This window comes from Trematomus bernacchii, unplaced genomic scaffold (genome assembly GCF_902827165.1).
Source record: "Trematomus bernacchii unplaced genomic scaffold, fTreBer1.1, whole genome shotgun sequence".
NCBI classification, from domain to species: Eukaryota; Metazoa; Chordata; class Actinopteri; order Perciformes; family Nototheniidae; genus Trematomus; species Trematomus bernacchii.
In genome coordinates, this window is record NW_022987447.1 from 977396 (window position 1) to 994134 (window position 16739).

General features: G+C 41.0%; 1 protein-coding gene across 3 annotated transcripts; it reads left to right on the forward strand.

Annotated features, from left to right (window-relative positions):
* The first annotated feature begins 1394 nt into the window (after positions 1–1394).
* Positions 1395–15418, forward strand: gata5 (GATA binding protein 5). Of its 3 annotated transcripts, none has more exons than XM_034142746.1 (7): positions 1395–1627; positions 2170–2831; positions 6788–6957; positions 9334–9462; positions 10256–10340; positions 11205–11332; positions 14273–15418. In XM_034142746.1, exons 2-7 carry the CDS (start codon positions 2312–2314, stop codon positions 14390–14392), a joined length of 1152 nt encoding a protein of 383 aa, XP_033998637.1. In that variant the 5' UTR covers positions 1395–1627; positions 2170–2311; the 3' UTR covers positions 14393–15418. The 3 variants fall into 3 exon arrangements, with proteins under 3 accessions (XP_033998637.1, XP_033998654.1, XP_033998645.1); XM_034142763.1 differs by having other exon boundaries at positions 11253–11332; XM_034142754.1 differs by having other exon boundaries at positions 2175–2831.
* Positions 15419–16739: the final 1321 nt, after the last annotated feature.

The following is a 16739-nucleotide window of genomic DNA, read 5'->3' on the forward strand; positions in this document are numbered from 1 at the left end:
TTAGGGCCGTTTCATCAGCACACAATTATTCGTTTTTATTTATTTAGCCTATGTATTGTTGAATGTATATTTATGTATGTGAACTATCATCACCGTAGTAATAAATCCTCCTTTATTTAAGCGTCGGCGTTTTATCCCGTCATATCTCTGCTGCTAAATGATTTCCTTTAACACAGCACAACGTTATTGTTCCATCACTGGTTAGTTATTGCTCGTAATTCTTATCGTCACATTTATCTGTTCGTAAAAGCTCTCCCTTTCACACATTGAACTATCTGTTTTTCTATATTCCGAACAGGAAGGTGTTAGGTGTTTTCTTTTAGTGACTTATGGCTAACATTGGTCATGTCCAGTTTTATTAAGCGATAACATCTTGAATAAATTCAATTTTCAAGTAACGGACAGAAAAAGTGTGAAGAGTATCCAATATTATCCGAAATATTTGAATTATTCATACATTTTAAAGATGGATCATTATGATCACATGATTCGTCATAATTATCATCATCATGGGTTTAATAACATTAAACCCGTACATATAATCAAGTGTAAATATCACCAATGATTTCAAAGGCATAAAAGCCTTTCTCTATGAGTCATTCTGATGCATAATATGTATTGTAAATACATTTGAAATGAGCCTCCTGCAGGTTGTTGGGGTTCATCCTTCACGTTGTGCCTGGATTTATCCAATGTTGTGTCCTCCTTCAGAATAAAACTCCTTCTCCAACAGACCAGGATCCAGGAAAACATTCCTGAGGCAACACCTCCACCCAACCCCTCTCCTCTGGCTGCAGTTTGTTCAGGGACTGCCTCTCTATAATCATGAACACTTTGCACATACTGTACTTACATATTGCAGCCTATACCACACAGGATATATAGTACTTTTCATTTCAAGCTACACACTTTTATAATGTATATAGTAGGCCTACACTATGTTTATATGTTCAGTAGATTGGTATATTAGAGAGTATTCAATTGTATTCGGTATAATGTTTAGATACTCCTCTGAATATAGGTATTTTTTACGGAGAATATGTATATGTTGTTTTTTAAAGTAATGTTGTAATTCTTGTAGATTGACTGTCCATAATGCTGCTGTGACAAAATCATTTCCCAACTTCATAAAGTATCTACTATCTAAAACACAATAACAATCACGAAATGTCGCAGGTGCAAATAAAGTCGCTACTTTAGCACCCCTCAACCCTAAGATGTGGGCCCTCTCCTCCCAGCCAGGGGACCTCCCCCCCTCCCCCCTCCCTGTCGCCCTCCCTCCCTCTTTCCCACCAAAAGGCCTACCTCGGAGCAGCCGAGCGCGTCACGTGTTTTTGTCCGGTACAAATCTTCCAGTAGGGGAGCGAATAGGAGCACACCCATATCAGCAATTATCAGCGACAGTAACTATCTCCAGATACAGCTGCAGGAAGAGAAACTCCGCAGTCCTCCTGGAACAAAAACACCACTTTGGTTTCTTTTGGTGCGCGCAGCTTTTACGCTTAAAACGAGATCTTTGGAGAGAGTCCTCGCGCTGCCTGGTGCGTGTCTCTGTGTGGAGGGAATACGTTGTATGCGCTGTGGTACAGAGGACCGGACTGCTTTATCGCACGACCGTCCTTATCTGGTGAGATAATACACTGAGAGCCCTTGGAAAGAAATGCTGTTCCTCATCAGCACGCGCTATTATCAGCCCGTATGTGATTTGAGGTACTATTGATAGAAAATATATGTATGGCAGATATGGAACACAGCTCCATATCTGTTGTTTGATTTCCGTTATGGTTGTGAATGAATGAGGCAGTGATAGTGTCTCATGGACAGATATCAGGCCGTTAATGCCACTTTAATCTCAATCACTGTGATAGAGATGAAATATGACTGATGGTGGATCATTGTTGACTTTTTTCCAGACATCTATTCTCACGAGCCAACCTTACTTTACCTCGCAAATGAACTATTTTCGATTTTATAACTTGCTTATACACTGTGAAATTTATGTGGAAACGGATTACCATCATATATTTAACTCAAGTGTATATAGAGTATGAATGATTAAAAATGATAACTTATTTAAAATGAACTTTTATAGGATAAAATGACTAAAAATCAGATGCCCTTGAACTTTTTGAAGTAATTTCTTTAATAAATCTTTTTTTTTCTCCATAGGACAGAATTCTCCAGAATTTCAATTAGTTGTTAACAAAGGCCCAGATTAATAATCCTGCAGCAGGAGGAAGAGGCTCACCTCCACAGGACTGGTCCCAGCCTAACAAATTAAAACTACAGTTTACGCCACAAAGTTGTGAAAATGTATCAGAGCCTGGCCTTGTCCAACCAGTCCCCTTACGCACACGACACCGGGAACTACATGCACCCCTCCGCCAGCTCCCCGGTCTACGTGCCCACCAGCAGGGTCCCGGCCATGCTGCCCACCCTGCCCTACCTGCAGACCTGCGACTCGGCCCACCAGTCCCACGGCCTCGGCGGGCACCACGGCTGGCCCCAGAGCGCCGCGGACTGCTCCTCCTTTACGCCCAGCAGCCCTCACCCTGCCCCGCACGGCTTCTCGTACTCGCACAGCCCGCCGGTCAGCAGCAGCACGGGGCGGGAGGCCAGCTACCAGAGCCCGCTGGTGCTCGGGAACGGCTCCCGGGCGGATCAGTACGGGGGCGCGCTGGTGCGCTCGGTCGGAGGATCCTACTCCAGCCCGTACGCGTACATGAGCCCTGAGATGGCGACGTCCTCCTGGACACCAGGACACTTCGAGAGCGGGATGATCAGTCTGCAGGGCCGGCATGGAGGACTGTCCGGGAGGAGGACCAGTCTGGGTAAGAAAGACCCCAAAACAAATAAACATAAACTTCTCTTTATGTTCTACATCGAACATAAAGAGAAGTTTATTTCTTGAAGTCAAACTTTAAAATCAATATTTTAAATGAGAAGCGCATTTAAACTAACCAAAGGTCTAAGACAAACGTAGTCTTTTTTAATTACTGAAAATATTATTTGTATACAGTTCCCAAGCTGTATACTCGCTAGTTGTATTTGTAACTCTTAAAATATAAATGTTTATATTTAAATTTGAATAAAAACTATTTAAAAGGTGCAGAATCAAATTTAGAAAAGTTAATGTTTGTATGGCCCCACCTGTAGGCTTTTTCATTTGATTGCTGTAAATCACTCAAAGTTAAGAATATGTTCGTTCATATTTCATCATTAATTAAAGCTGATACATTTAAAAGTGTAGCAAATGTTCATTATTATACAATGGACAGTATTTGCTTTCGATTTTTTAGAAGTTGCCCCCCTGCCTGGGTCAGTTCAGTTGGTTCGTGTATCAGGCATACATTATGAGGCGGCTGGATATTTATTAGAGCAGATCTGCAGGTCTGTGACAGGACCTGGCTGCAGATCGAATCAAAGTCTCCCAAACAATCCTCCTCATTCACACAATACACGTTCCTCACAAAGAGAAGCTCTAAAAACAATCAATTAAAATGTTAATGTAATCCCGCGAACAGTGCACTATTGTTACAGCAGTCCAATACACACACACACACACACATTGGGATTGTCCACAGTATTGAGTATGTAAGTCGCTTTGGATAAAAGCGTCTAACAAGTAACATGTAATGTAATGTTAAGGAGGAATTTCACACCGACATTTTCATGAATACCACTCATTACTTGACTATAATATAATAATGACATGCCTGTAGCAGAAGCAGTGGAGACTGGTCATTAGGGGCACGGCCCCACCTAGTGTCAGCAGAAAGTATTAAAATAATAATTACAAAAATATGCAAAAGAAATCCATCTTAAAAAATATTTTAAGATCATGTTTAATCATCTGATTCGTCTGTACATTGCTGTTTTAGTCTGTGTTCTTCTAATTAGTGTCTACAGTGTGCTTATTGAGCCGTTTTGAGCGACGTGGGTCAAGCCCTGATCTAGCCCCTGTCTCTCACTGTCTAATGGCGCATTTCCACTACAGCGCGGAGCGCGGTTTAAGCGTGCCGTGCCCGGCCCGTTTTTGGTTGCGTTTCCACTAGGCGTAGTACCGGCTAGCGGGTACTATTTCACAGTTGTTCTGGCCCCATAAAATCGAGGATCTTAATGGCGCATTTCCACTACACGGCCTCGCTCGGTATGGCTAGGCCTCGTTAGGACTGGCTCACTTTATGGCGCATTTCCATTACAGTTTAGGAACTGGGGTAGTATCTATAGTAACGCAGTGTAGGCGGAGCCGTGACGTCATCCTCAATGAGAACCCCAGAAAAACAACACAGCCGTTAGCTGTTAGCACTCAGAGCTCACAGCTCCTCATATATGTTCAGAAACTAGACAAAAGTTAAACAAGTACAAACCACAGACTGCCTGTGTCATGGCGAATACAGTCGCTGCTTTATTTATGTCTGTATAGGCCGTTGTTGTGAGTGTGGACGGTCGGAGCATATACTGCGTTAGCTTAGCCAATCTCCATTTAGAAAACACGCATTTTAAAAGGTTTTTCGCCTGCCGTCTGTCTGCAGACTTGTCAAAGCATTAATTCATGGTTTTTACTAACCGGTGTCAGTATGTTGTTACTTCGGCATCATTTTGAAACGTGTATTACAATTAAATCACGGTCAAATATGTCCATCTTGTTGTAGTTGTAGCCCCCTTGCCAGCGATTCTCTCTCTAGTTTAGCATACTCAGCCCGACTCAGCCTCGTTGTCTCTGGCCCTAGAACCACGATTTTATGAGGCCAGAAAAAACTGTGAATTAGGACCCGCCGGCCGGTACTAGGCCAAGTGGAAACGCAACCAAAAACGGGCCGCTGACGTCACAGCCCTCTTAAACCGTGCTCCGCGCTGTAGTGGAAACGCCCCATTAGCATGCAAACAACCAGGCTGAGTCGGGCTGAGTATGCTAAACTAGAGAGAGAGAATCGCTGGCAAGGGGGCTACAACTACAACAAAATGAACATATTTGACCGTGATTTAATTGTAATACACGTTTCCAAATGATGCCGAAGTAACAACATACTGACACCGGTTAATAAAAACCATGAATTAATGCTTTGACAAGTCTGCAGACAGACGGCAGGCGAAAAACCTTTTAAAATGCGTGTTTTCTAAATGGAGATTGGCTAAGCTAACGCATATATTCTCCGACCGTCCACACTCACAACAACGGCCTATACAGACATAAATAAACCAGCGACTGTATTCGCCATGACACAGACAGTCTGTGGTTTGTACTTGTTTAACTTTTGTCTAGTTTCTGAACAGATATGAGGAGCTGTGAGCTCTGAGGGCTAACAGCTAACGGCTGTGTTGTTTTTCTGGGGTTCTCATTGAAGATGACGTCACGGCTCCGCCTACACTGCGTTACTATAGATACTACCCCAGTTCCTAAACTGTAATGGAAATGCGCCATAAAGTGAGCCAGTCCTAACAAGGCCTAGCCATACCGAGCGAGGCCGAGCGAGGCCGTGTAGTGGAAATGCGCCTTAAAGTGAGCCAGTCCTAACAAGGCCTCGCCATACCGAGCGAGGCCGAGCGAGGCCGTGTAGTGGAAATGCGCCATAAGAGAGAACAATCCAATATATAAATGATAAAATTACATTTTTTGGGTATCCTTTTTTGAACTGTCTGTTTAAAATTAATCGAAGCATCAGTCTAAAAAAGCTTTTGAAAATAATAGAATATTTTGATTTAGGTCAAAATATAATATTTGTAAACCTGAAGAGTCGGTGCCTCACCAGCCATGAACCTCACTGCACGTCACTGCAGAAGCTTATATATAAACATCTACGTTTTTTGTGCCCCACCACTTTTGTACATATAAAAACGCCACTGAGCAGAAGCAGTGGTAAACTAAGTGCTCAGTGACACCACAAACGTTCCATTTCAAAATTATATTTACTAATAATTACATTTGATTATTACAATATCATTATGTTTGCATTGAACAGAATCGTGTCATTAATGTTTATGGCATTATATAAGCTCTTATTCACTGAGACAACTTCATGGTCATTTCAACATGAATTTGGCTGTGTGTGATAAGAACCAATCACAGAGCCTCCTCTCTTCTTCGCTCTCTGAATTGAGGGATAAGGAATATGGGCAATTAATGCCAGGAGTCCGTCGTGTGTCAGAGCTGTGATGGAGTGGGGGGGGGGTCCTCCAAGCTGATAACACAGAACACCCCCCCTCCATCAGTCTGTCTCTCCATTCATCCATTCTGGGGGTTTGATGTCTCTTCATCACGGAGGGGATGGAAGGGAGAGGGGTCAATTCCTACTCATGGCTATTCATCATGCACTGGCGCGTAACCAGACCCCCCCCCCTCCTCCTCCGCGGGTACGTTAGTTCTCGTAAACAGGAATTTGTTTATTCCAGATTATGAATTTATGTCTCCTCCTCAGGATGTTGTTATTAGAAGAAAATATATATATGTATTTTCTTCCACATAAACAAAGAAATTACACACGATAAGGCATGTTTCTCGTTTTATTTTATTTATACTGAATACAAAGAAAACATCAGTTTGCATGTAGAAGCTGAGACGATAAATACAAAGTAGCCTATAACAACTATCTTTATAAGCAGATATATCGAACACCAATAGAAGGTTGATGATTCAGACTGCGCTGCCTGGACAGAAGGTTGTGATGCAGCTTTAAAGAATAAAATAATAATATTTGCGCCAAATAAAGAATAAAAGGAGTTCTGATGTTAATGTGCTCTTAACACCGGCTACATCCTAACACCCAGTGTGTCTCTCTCCGGGCAGACCTGATCGACGACATGTGCACGGAGGGCCGGGAGTGTGTGAACTGCGGCTCGGTGTCCACCCCGCTGTGGCGCCGGGACGGGACCGGGCACTACCTGTGCAACGCCTGCGGGCTGTACCACAAGATGAACGGGATCAACCGGCCGCTTATCAAACCGCAGAAACGACTGGTGAGACACACACACACACACACACACACACACACACACACACACACACACACTCACACACACACAGGGCCGGCCCTAGACTTTTGGGGGCCCTAAGCGAGCTTTGGCTTGGGGGCCCCCCTCACTCTAGCACGTTCTCACTACACACAACACGGAACCAACTTTTGTCTTATGATGTTAGCATAAGCACACATATTGTATAAGCATGTAAACACTGTGGACCTAACCTCCTCTAGGGGGGTCCGGGGGCATGCTCTCCCGGGAAGATTTCTTTTAAATATTGAAGTTAAAAGCATCAATCTGGTGCACTTTGAGAGCTAAATTAAGAGATCTATGGATACATCTCTCAACACCCATATGAAACAGAACTGTAAGCAGATTTTTCTTTGTGGATATTTTACAAATCACTTAAACTGGGGTTGTTGTGTGAGCCACCACTTTTTTAAGAAAACATTTTCTTATGTCCATCTTCAAAAACTCTGAGTCCGACTGACAGTTTATTTTAAACATTGTCAATTTGTCACAGGATAGGTAGCCTACCAGATGTTTATTTCCATTCAACTCTCTGGTTGGTCTGGTGTCTTGCCTCTGTTGCATTCACTGAACACGGGAAATTACAATCCTGCCGTCCTCTCTAGTGTCATGATGAGGTTCAGGTAAAGCACGGTTAATGTATTATATGATTGACTCAATAATATAATACATGACTTTGAGAGTAGGCAATCTAGGCATATTAACAAAATTAATTAAACATACTTATCACGGCGACGGTGTACTGAGATCTTTTTTTTTTTTGCTAGGGGGCCCCTTAGTGGCTGCAGGGCCCTAAGCGGCCGCTTATGTCGCTTAATGGGTCGGGCCGGCTCTGCACACACACACACACACACACACACACACACACACACACACACACACACACACACACACACACACACACACACACACACACACACACACACACACACACACACATACACACTAATCTATACATCTGAACAGATTGATGACGATTTAATTTACATTTTAACTGATCATTAGAATATAAATGCAAACATACTTAAACAATCATTAATAATAATTATCCTATTTTTTACGGTGGCAATTTAACCTCTCAGCTACAAGTTACTTTGGATTCTGATGTTCATTGAAACAAATAAAATAACATTGGATTACATTACAATAACATCCATTCCAACCTGCTACAGCTTTACTATTTGTAATGAAGATCTTTAAAAATGTAATAACACAACACTTTGGAAGGTGCCATATTAATTATTAATTATAACCTATTTACTTCTAATATTCCTTATATGGTTATTCTTTAAGTACAGTTCCTGCAAGTTTAAATTGCAGGACCTTTATTATAGGTAAAATATCTGAATTATTCTGCCACTGCATTTGTATAATACCACAAGTTACTCAGATAGCAACATGAAATTGTTATGTAAATTGATAATGCAAAATCCTATTTATTTGCTCTTGAGATTTATATGCTACCGCTGGTATCAAAGCAGCTGACTGAGGTTTATGAAATGGGAGAGCTGTGTGGTGTGTTTGCTGGGTGGGTGTCAAGGCCCCCCACAGTATATTTCTCAGGAAGCGTCCTCTCTGCAGCAGCTGTGAGTTGCCCAACATCTCGGCTGTTTTCCCTCTTTTATTTGTCCTGCAGCGACCTTGCCCTTGAGAGCCGTTTTTAGACGAGGCTTTCCAAAGCAACGTGACTGTTGTTGTGCAAAACCAAGCTGATATTCTCACCATAGAGTGAGGCGTACACAATATTCAAGCTGTCTTTAAAGGTTGCCCCACAAATGAATTATTTAAATGTTTGCATTTAGATTGGAACATGCATCATTGTTGCAGCAAACGCTTTCTGACATCCTGCAATTCATTGTCAAAACATTGTGGAAAAGTGAACTTCCACACACTATAGATCATGGATACATAGAGTTGAGGGTTAGGATTGTGAGTCTATTTCTGACTGCTCAAAAAAATGAATTGGGTTTCAGCCAACCGAAGTGATCAGAATCAGAATGTATTAGTCCTACAGCGGGGACATTTACAGTGTTACAGCAAAAATGGCATAGCAGGAAAAAAAGGCATGCAATAATACAAAAGAAAAGCACACATTAGTAATAAAAGAAAAAATAAAGTCAAAGAATTACCCAACCATGGGTAAAAAATGTGTAGCAGCAATTTAAAAGAACTAAGTGACATAAATAACATATCGTATTGAGACCTTATAAAAATGAAATGTTGGGAAATGTATCAAAATTAATGCTTTTAGTTAAAAATGGCTATTGTAAAGTAAGTCTTTATATTGCACAATTATTGATTTGTGAATTATTGAAATGTATTTCCACCCCCCCCCTCCTGCAGCAGACCACCTCTCGCCGGGCCGGGCTCTGCTGCACTAACTGCCACACCAGCACCACCACCCTGTGGAGGCGCAACGCTGAAGGAGAGCCCGTGTGCAACGCCTGCGGCCTCTACATGAAGCTGCACGGGGTACGAACCTCCACAGAGCCCATGTCTCTTTATGGTGCCTCCTGTGCAGAGCCAGACTTTTCTCACACAGGTTTTAAATGCATTGTTTCTGTTGCAGCTTTATTATTGTTGTGTAATCTGGTCCAGTGCTGCAGTGAAAGAGCTCCACAAAGTAGCACAAGATAACACACTGCTCCATCAGAACCAGTGTGAGGGAAATGCTGCAGGAACTCAACTGGTTAACTGTCAGTCAGAGGGTCTTATGCTTTGTTATTTTGCAAGGAATATTGCAGTGACGCACTTATTATGACATAGGTTTATATCGCAGTTTGCCCAACATAACTATCAAACACAACATGCAACAGAAGGAAGGTTCATCTTACCCAAAACTAAATCAAATATGGAACAGAAAACAGTCATACAGAGAGCCATGCTCAGCTGGGGTTCATTGCCAAAGTACATTTCCAAAGTTATATTAGGCTTAATGATGGTTATAATAGAAGGATAGTTTTGGTTCACTTAATACTCAACTGTTGATTGCATGAAATGATGAGCTGTTGACTGTGTGTGCAGATCCTAGGAAGAATAGCCAATGCTCATGCTGGATCCTAATATATAACGTTTTCTCGTGTGTGAAACAGCTCCAAACCACAGCAAAAACAAACCAGCCCATTATTTGCGCAGTGTAAAACCTCTCCAAGGGCATTGTGGTCATTGTTATCAGTGTGGGGGGGGGGACTGTGTGGGTTGTCATGACACTGTGGCCTCAGGCTGTATCACTGGGAGCTAATGTGTGTTGATCTACTCCCTACAGGTGGCCAGACCTCTGGCCATGAAGAAAGAGAGCATTCAGACCAGGAAGCGCAAACCCAAGATGCCCAAGAACAAAACATCCACAGGTACGGCCTGATGTTTTTCATTTATTTAACAGGGACAGTGCATATTAATCAGTTAGCCAAGAGGCTATTTTTCTTCTGTGGTCCCTGAAGTAAGGAAGGGGAGAATGGAGTGTAGTAGGTGGGGAAGATGGACAAAGGAATCTAAATACACAGTTTGATGTACTTTGACTTGTTAGGATAAACTAAAATGTTAGTTTTAATCCTCCTGTTGTGTTAGTTTCTCCCCCCTTACTTTGGTGTTTCTGGTCAAATTTGACCGATCTGCTCTTACATAAAACATGTTTTTATTCAACACCTTTTTAAGCTGTAAACATTGTCTGACCGGGACTATCAGACAATGCCCGGGACTGTCAGGTGTTAGAAAGTTGACTAAACCACTCAAAATGTAATGAAAGTGATTATCAGCAGTTTATGTTCAAATGCCTACTGTGGAGGATATCATAAGGCCTTGAGCCATCACATTTAAAACACAATAGTTATGACTGATGAGAGTAGTGATTTGGCCAATTTGACCTGAACACGACATTTGCCTGTCCAAATCAGGGTGAGGTTGATACTTTTGGTTTGTTTTCTATTTAGTCCACTTCAATTTGTGCAGAAATTAAAGTGGACCAAACTAAAAATACTAAATTTGCTAAAGGGTGTGTAAGAAAAAGCAGGGCCAGAGATGTATTTGTAGAAGTCTTTCCAAATGTTAAGATATTTGACTAAATGTTGGCTTGTGAAAACGCCCTAAAGCTGGTAAAAATGCTAATGATTGAAGGTCATCAAATAAATCATACTGAAGGGTGTCTGATTACAGTCTCATAGTTGTGGGTTTATTTTCAATCTGAGAACTCATTTGACGGTCCTGTTTTTCTTTAGGCTGCACTAACTCTGACACCAGCTCCCCAAACTCCCTGTCCGTCTCAGAACACGCCTCCACCATCAAGAGCGAACCCAACATGGCCCCCTCACCCTACGCCGGACAGACCGTCACATCTGCCTCTCAGGTAAACCTCCTCTCCAAAAAAAGTTATTTTTGAAATGGTTGGAGGTGGAAAACAGCTCTAGCTGATCATTAGCACACTTGCTAGCTCAGTTGCTGTAGAGTAGAGTGCTACAAGAACATGTCCTTAAACCCAGAAATGAGTCTTTTGTTTATGTGGCTTGAAATCCAAATACTTTTTGAGGACATTTGGTTAAATGCCTGCAATTCTGTCAGATGATGTTCTCACTGCATCAGTTTTAGCTTGAAACCCTGGGCCTAGACTAGACTAGTGGAGAACGCTCAGGTCTCAGGTACTGCGGACCGCATAAAGCTTAGCAGACTCTTCACGCTGACGAAGGATCACTTCTAGGCAGGGTTGGGAGGGTTACTTTGTAAATGTAATCAGTTACTGAATACTGAATACATGCTCTGAAAGTAATCAGAATACAGTTACAGTTGCGTGTCTTAAAAAAGTAACGTATTGAGATTACTTTTAGATTACTTTTGGAATACTTTCTTTTTCCATAACAGATGGGTATGTTTTGGTGAACAGGAGACACTTATTTTACTGTTTTAATGGCTTATCAAGAGCACAAACACAACATCTTGGTGTCATTCTGGACAGCTCTCTCATCTGCACCCCACATAAAATCACCCGGACTGCATTCTTTGTACTGTCTTAAAACCTTTCCTTGGAATATGTTATGAATTGTAAGGTGTCCTTGGGTGCTTTGAAAGGCGCCCCTAAATAGAATGAATTATCATTATTATTTATGATCTGAAACGATGTAATAACTTTACAATACCGAATATAATACTGAATACCATGCATTCAGCAGCAGCAGGCCATTCACTTTGATTTGATCCCGTTATGAAATGTCATCATTTCAACAATAAAGAAATGCTACATAAACGTTATCTTGCACATTTTATCTAACCATCTCCGTTTCTAACTTTCAATATATTTTAAAAGAGATCTCTCTCTCTCATCTGCGTGCGGGGGCGGGGCCTCACAGACACGCTGCATCTCTCTCTCGCTCACAGACATGCTGCAGCGCTGTGCAGTGTGCACACAGTTCTGCCGGTAATGAATATTACATTTTGTGAGGAAACTTTTCCACCAATAATTCCAATAAGTATTCCAAAATGTATTCACTTCAGGTTTACGAAAGTAACTGTAATCAGATTACTCGTTTTTCAAATGTAACGCCAGCTGAATACAGTTAGCCTACTTGATTTTTGTATTCTGATTACGTAACGCCGTTACATATATTCCGTTACAACCCAACCCTGCTTCTAGGCTACTGTCCCGCAGCTCCTGCCTCTCTGTTGGACTCTGGCTACTGCTGTGGTGCGGAGCGCACAAAGCAGACTCTTCACAACGAAGGATCACTTCTTCTTCAAGGCAGGGAAGGTTTCGCAGTACGCAGTCTACTGTCCTGCAGCTGCTGCCTCTCTGTTGGACTCCGGTACTGCAAATTACTCACGAGACGTTGTAAAAAATAAAAATGGGTGGGGGGCGAACGCAGTAACCACTCCGCCAACGCCACAGTCACCCCCGTCGTGCGGGCCGGATGAGAATGTCTGGCGGGCCGGATGTGGCCCGCGGGCCGCCAGTTGGTGGTCACTGGCCTAGACTGTTGGTCAAAGGTCAGCGGCATCAAGACAGCTTTCTATTGGTCATTGGCACACAGTCGACCAAAGTGGAACTCTGATACCTTTACAAGTGGTTCCACTGATCCTCTAATCCATTGGAATTAATTTATTTTGCAGTTTAATGTCAGGTTTTAAATGCTGATGTGAACAGGCCTTATCTCAAGATAACCATGATGACATCATCAGGGTTATTTTCTACACGTGAGTGAGCTCCCTCAAGAGAAACAGAAGACATAGTTCAGTGTTTTCCCAGACTTTGTTGTCCCCTACATGAGACTTTTAAGGGTAGTCCCCTCCCTTCCCTATTTAAAATAACCTTTTTTTATTTATAAGTTACCATCTCAAAGACATCCATTGCTCTTTAAAACGCCACCTAAGGTGATAAGCAAATAATTGCAGGTCATTTTTGGATCTCACTTCCCAGAGAGTCCTGTGGGCCATAGGCGAGATCACTATTGTCTCAAGTCATTCGGCCATAGTGATTTACGGACACTTGTTCAAATGGACTAATCCAAGAAAAAACTTTAACTCAGTGTCAATGCTTATTTTTGCTTTGTTTAAAGCATAGTTAATAAAATAACATGTGCATGTGAGGTAGAAACCCATTACGGCTTTTCTTAAAACAGGAAGTAACATGCATATCTTTAACATGCCTAATTACATTTTAAATTATGATAAGCTACTAATGGGGGGAAAACAGCACTATGTTGAATACAATAAATGAAATCAAATGATTAGCTTCTAGATTATGGACATAGATATGGATATTTATAATCACATGTACTTTCATTATTTAGGCTGCTTCAAGATTGATGACGGCAAATAAGGTCAAAGACAAAATCAAAATCATACAATGCAAAAACCTTTTTGACATCAATTCGTTTTTAATCAATTCAATTCAAATTGCTTTATTGGCATGACCATAAGGACATATAGTGTTGCCAAAGCTTTGTACAATTACGATATCTATACATTAAATATACATAAAAGTTTATATTTCTTTGCATGAAAACAGTATACTTTTTCAAGATGAACTAGAAAATGTATTTAAAAAACAAAACAAGGACCAATAGAAAAAGTTAAGATGAGTTATTGATTATTGTGCAGGATAATGCTGATAATAAACTAATATAATACATCATAAGAAAATAATAATAAAGAATATAATATGTGTGACCAGTGTAGATACAGCCAGTCAGTCTGTTGTGGTAGGAGGAGACAAACCGTCCTGAGAGACTGCAGCTTCCTTTCTTTTCCCCATTTTCTTAATGTCATGTTCTGATAAATGTCTCTTTTCTCCCCGCAGGTGGCTTCTCAGTTAGACAGCACAGGATCAGGACATGTGGACATTAAATACGAGGACTACCCCTTTACCCCGGTCTCCATGGCCCCTCAGAACTCCTGGTGCGCTCTGTCCCAAGCATGAGGCCCCCCGCACTGACCCATCCTGAACTGTTCCCATCCTGAACGGTTCCCATCCTGAACAGTTCCTCTGGAGCTGAGGAGGAACTGTTGGATGAACATCACGTCGGGGCTGAAGCAGAACCTGGTGGATGTGTTCAGGAACTGTTGACCGGAGAACCTTGACCTGAACTGATCATACAAACTGTAACACTGGCTCTGTAACTGACCGTTACCTGGACCATGCTTTAGTTTCACAACGACACAGGGTCGTTTTACCACAGGATGACTGTAAAATGCACGATACGCCGACTCAACAGCTCATCCCGAGCAATGAAGATGAACAAGGTCTCAACGCTGACCCTTTCTCCTGAAGTCACACCCAACAAACAACAAGAACTACCTATTCCTAAAATAAATCTCCATTGTTGGAGATACAAATACATTTATATATGCACAGACAATCATGTGGAATGTAAAAAGACATGGCTTTTTAAAGCTGATAACTGATTTTCATTAAGATGTTGTTGCTGGTAGATATTCTCCTCATGGCTTTCTGGGGTGTTTTCAAGAACCTAGTGATGTTATGGTCATCACAGAAAACAGACAGAAAATACCTTTTTATGGCTGTTGAACATGTCTCATTAAAAGCGGTAGATGATTAACTTTTATAGGCACATTATTTATGTTGAGATAAGGGCAGTTAAAAGTTGTGGCTGACACTAAAAGCAGCCAGTTATAGAGCTCACTGTTGTAGAACGGCTTGTGTGAGGGATTTTAAAATACAAACTGCATCGTGTGATTCATTTGAAAATCAGAACGGTCATTTTGATTCGGACAAAATGAATGCATATCAGAAGTGTATCATTTTACTGCTTTAATATTTGAAATGAATGAAAGTGCAATGACAATTAAAGGCACTGCAAAAAGAGTGTGAAATTATTCTTAACATAATAATCTAATGTTATTGTCTGTATTTTGTTAATATGTAAGGGAATTGTATTATTATATAATGTTGTAAAGTATCCTCTCGTTCCCTCTCCTTTTTCAATGCTCTTTGAATTTCTTCAGGTAATAAACTGATTCATATTTTATTCACTTGAAGATTTGTTTGGCTTTTGAGTGATCTAAAAAGATATGACGTGTACTGCTTCATTGAGATTTAGATGTGCACGTCATAAATAGGTGTTCCTCAGACTGACCATCACATCAGCACAACCCACATGTTCCTATGAATGGTTTACAAACTTGAAACCAAGGAATAGAATAATATTGATCAGATCAATATTGTAGAAATATCTTTCATGCAATGTTTAGGTTGTGCATAACTGTTCATTTACAATGTATCCACTACACTGAAAAAAACTGAAACATTGACTTTAATTAAATGTGCTATGTCAACAGGTTCCATATAACTGTATTTGGTTAGTTGAAAGCAATAATATTAAGCTTATTACTTTTGTATTTAAAACCTAATATTATTGCTTTCAACTAACTTATACAATTATGTGTAATCTGTTGACATGATACATTTATTTAAGTCAACGTTTCAGTTCTTTTTCAGTGTTTTGACCTAACTTTTTAACTGTTTATACAATATTTCTTAGTTATCTCAACCAACTAAGCTAAGCTAACTATCAAGGGCTTCACCTTCGCTAATACCTTTTTAGCTATAATGTCCAACTCTTTAACACTTTATCTAACTTAAAATAATACACTTTTTCATCTGTTTATACATTTTACATATTGAACATCAACACTGCATACATTATTTTTATTTAATTAAAACTAAATGTAATTCAAAACTTGATTTCATTTTTCCAACTCTTTATCCTTTACCTCTATCTAACTATTTCAACTGTGCATATATAACCTTTGGCCAACAATTTCAACTCTTCATACATTATGTTTAGTTAATTAACTAACTAATAAAACCAAGGACCTATTACTGTAAGCTTTCTTTTTCAACCATTAGTATTTCATCATGTACATTTAGCAAAGGTATATTTCCCCGTGTGTGTGTGTGTGTGTGTGTGTGTGTGTGTGTGTGTGTGTGTGTGTGTGTGTGTGTGTGTGTGTGTGTGTGTAGTGTGTGTGTGTGTGTCTGTCTCTGTGTCTACAAGGAGGGTGTTTCCTCCTGGTTGCTTAAGCCCGTAGAGCCGACCAAAGGTTGAGTTCCAGCTCTGCTTTATTGCAGCCGGGTTTGAATTGAACGCAGCGTGGATGAAAATACTGATCCGTCAGCAACTACACTGCAGCTTTACTGCCGCTATGGCGACATCCCGGCGACGCGGCACCACGACCACTGCCCAGCTTTATGACTGTTGGCCAAGATGTTGCTGTGTTATCTATTGCTGGGAGAGGCTGTAGCA

Coding starts and splice junctions, on each gene's coding strand:
- gata5 (XM_034142746.1), top strand. CDS start 2,312: ATGTATCAGAGCCTGGCCTTGTCCAACCAGTCCCCTTACGCACACGAC. Junction 2,832..6,787: donor CGGGAGGAGGACCAGTCTGG/GTAAGAAAGACC, acceptor CTCTCCGGGCAG/ACCTGATCGACGACATGTGC. Junction 11,333..14,272: donor CCGTCACATCTGCCTCTCAG/GTAAACCTCCTC, acceptor TTCTCCCCGCAG/GTGGCTTCTCAGTTAGACAG.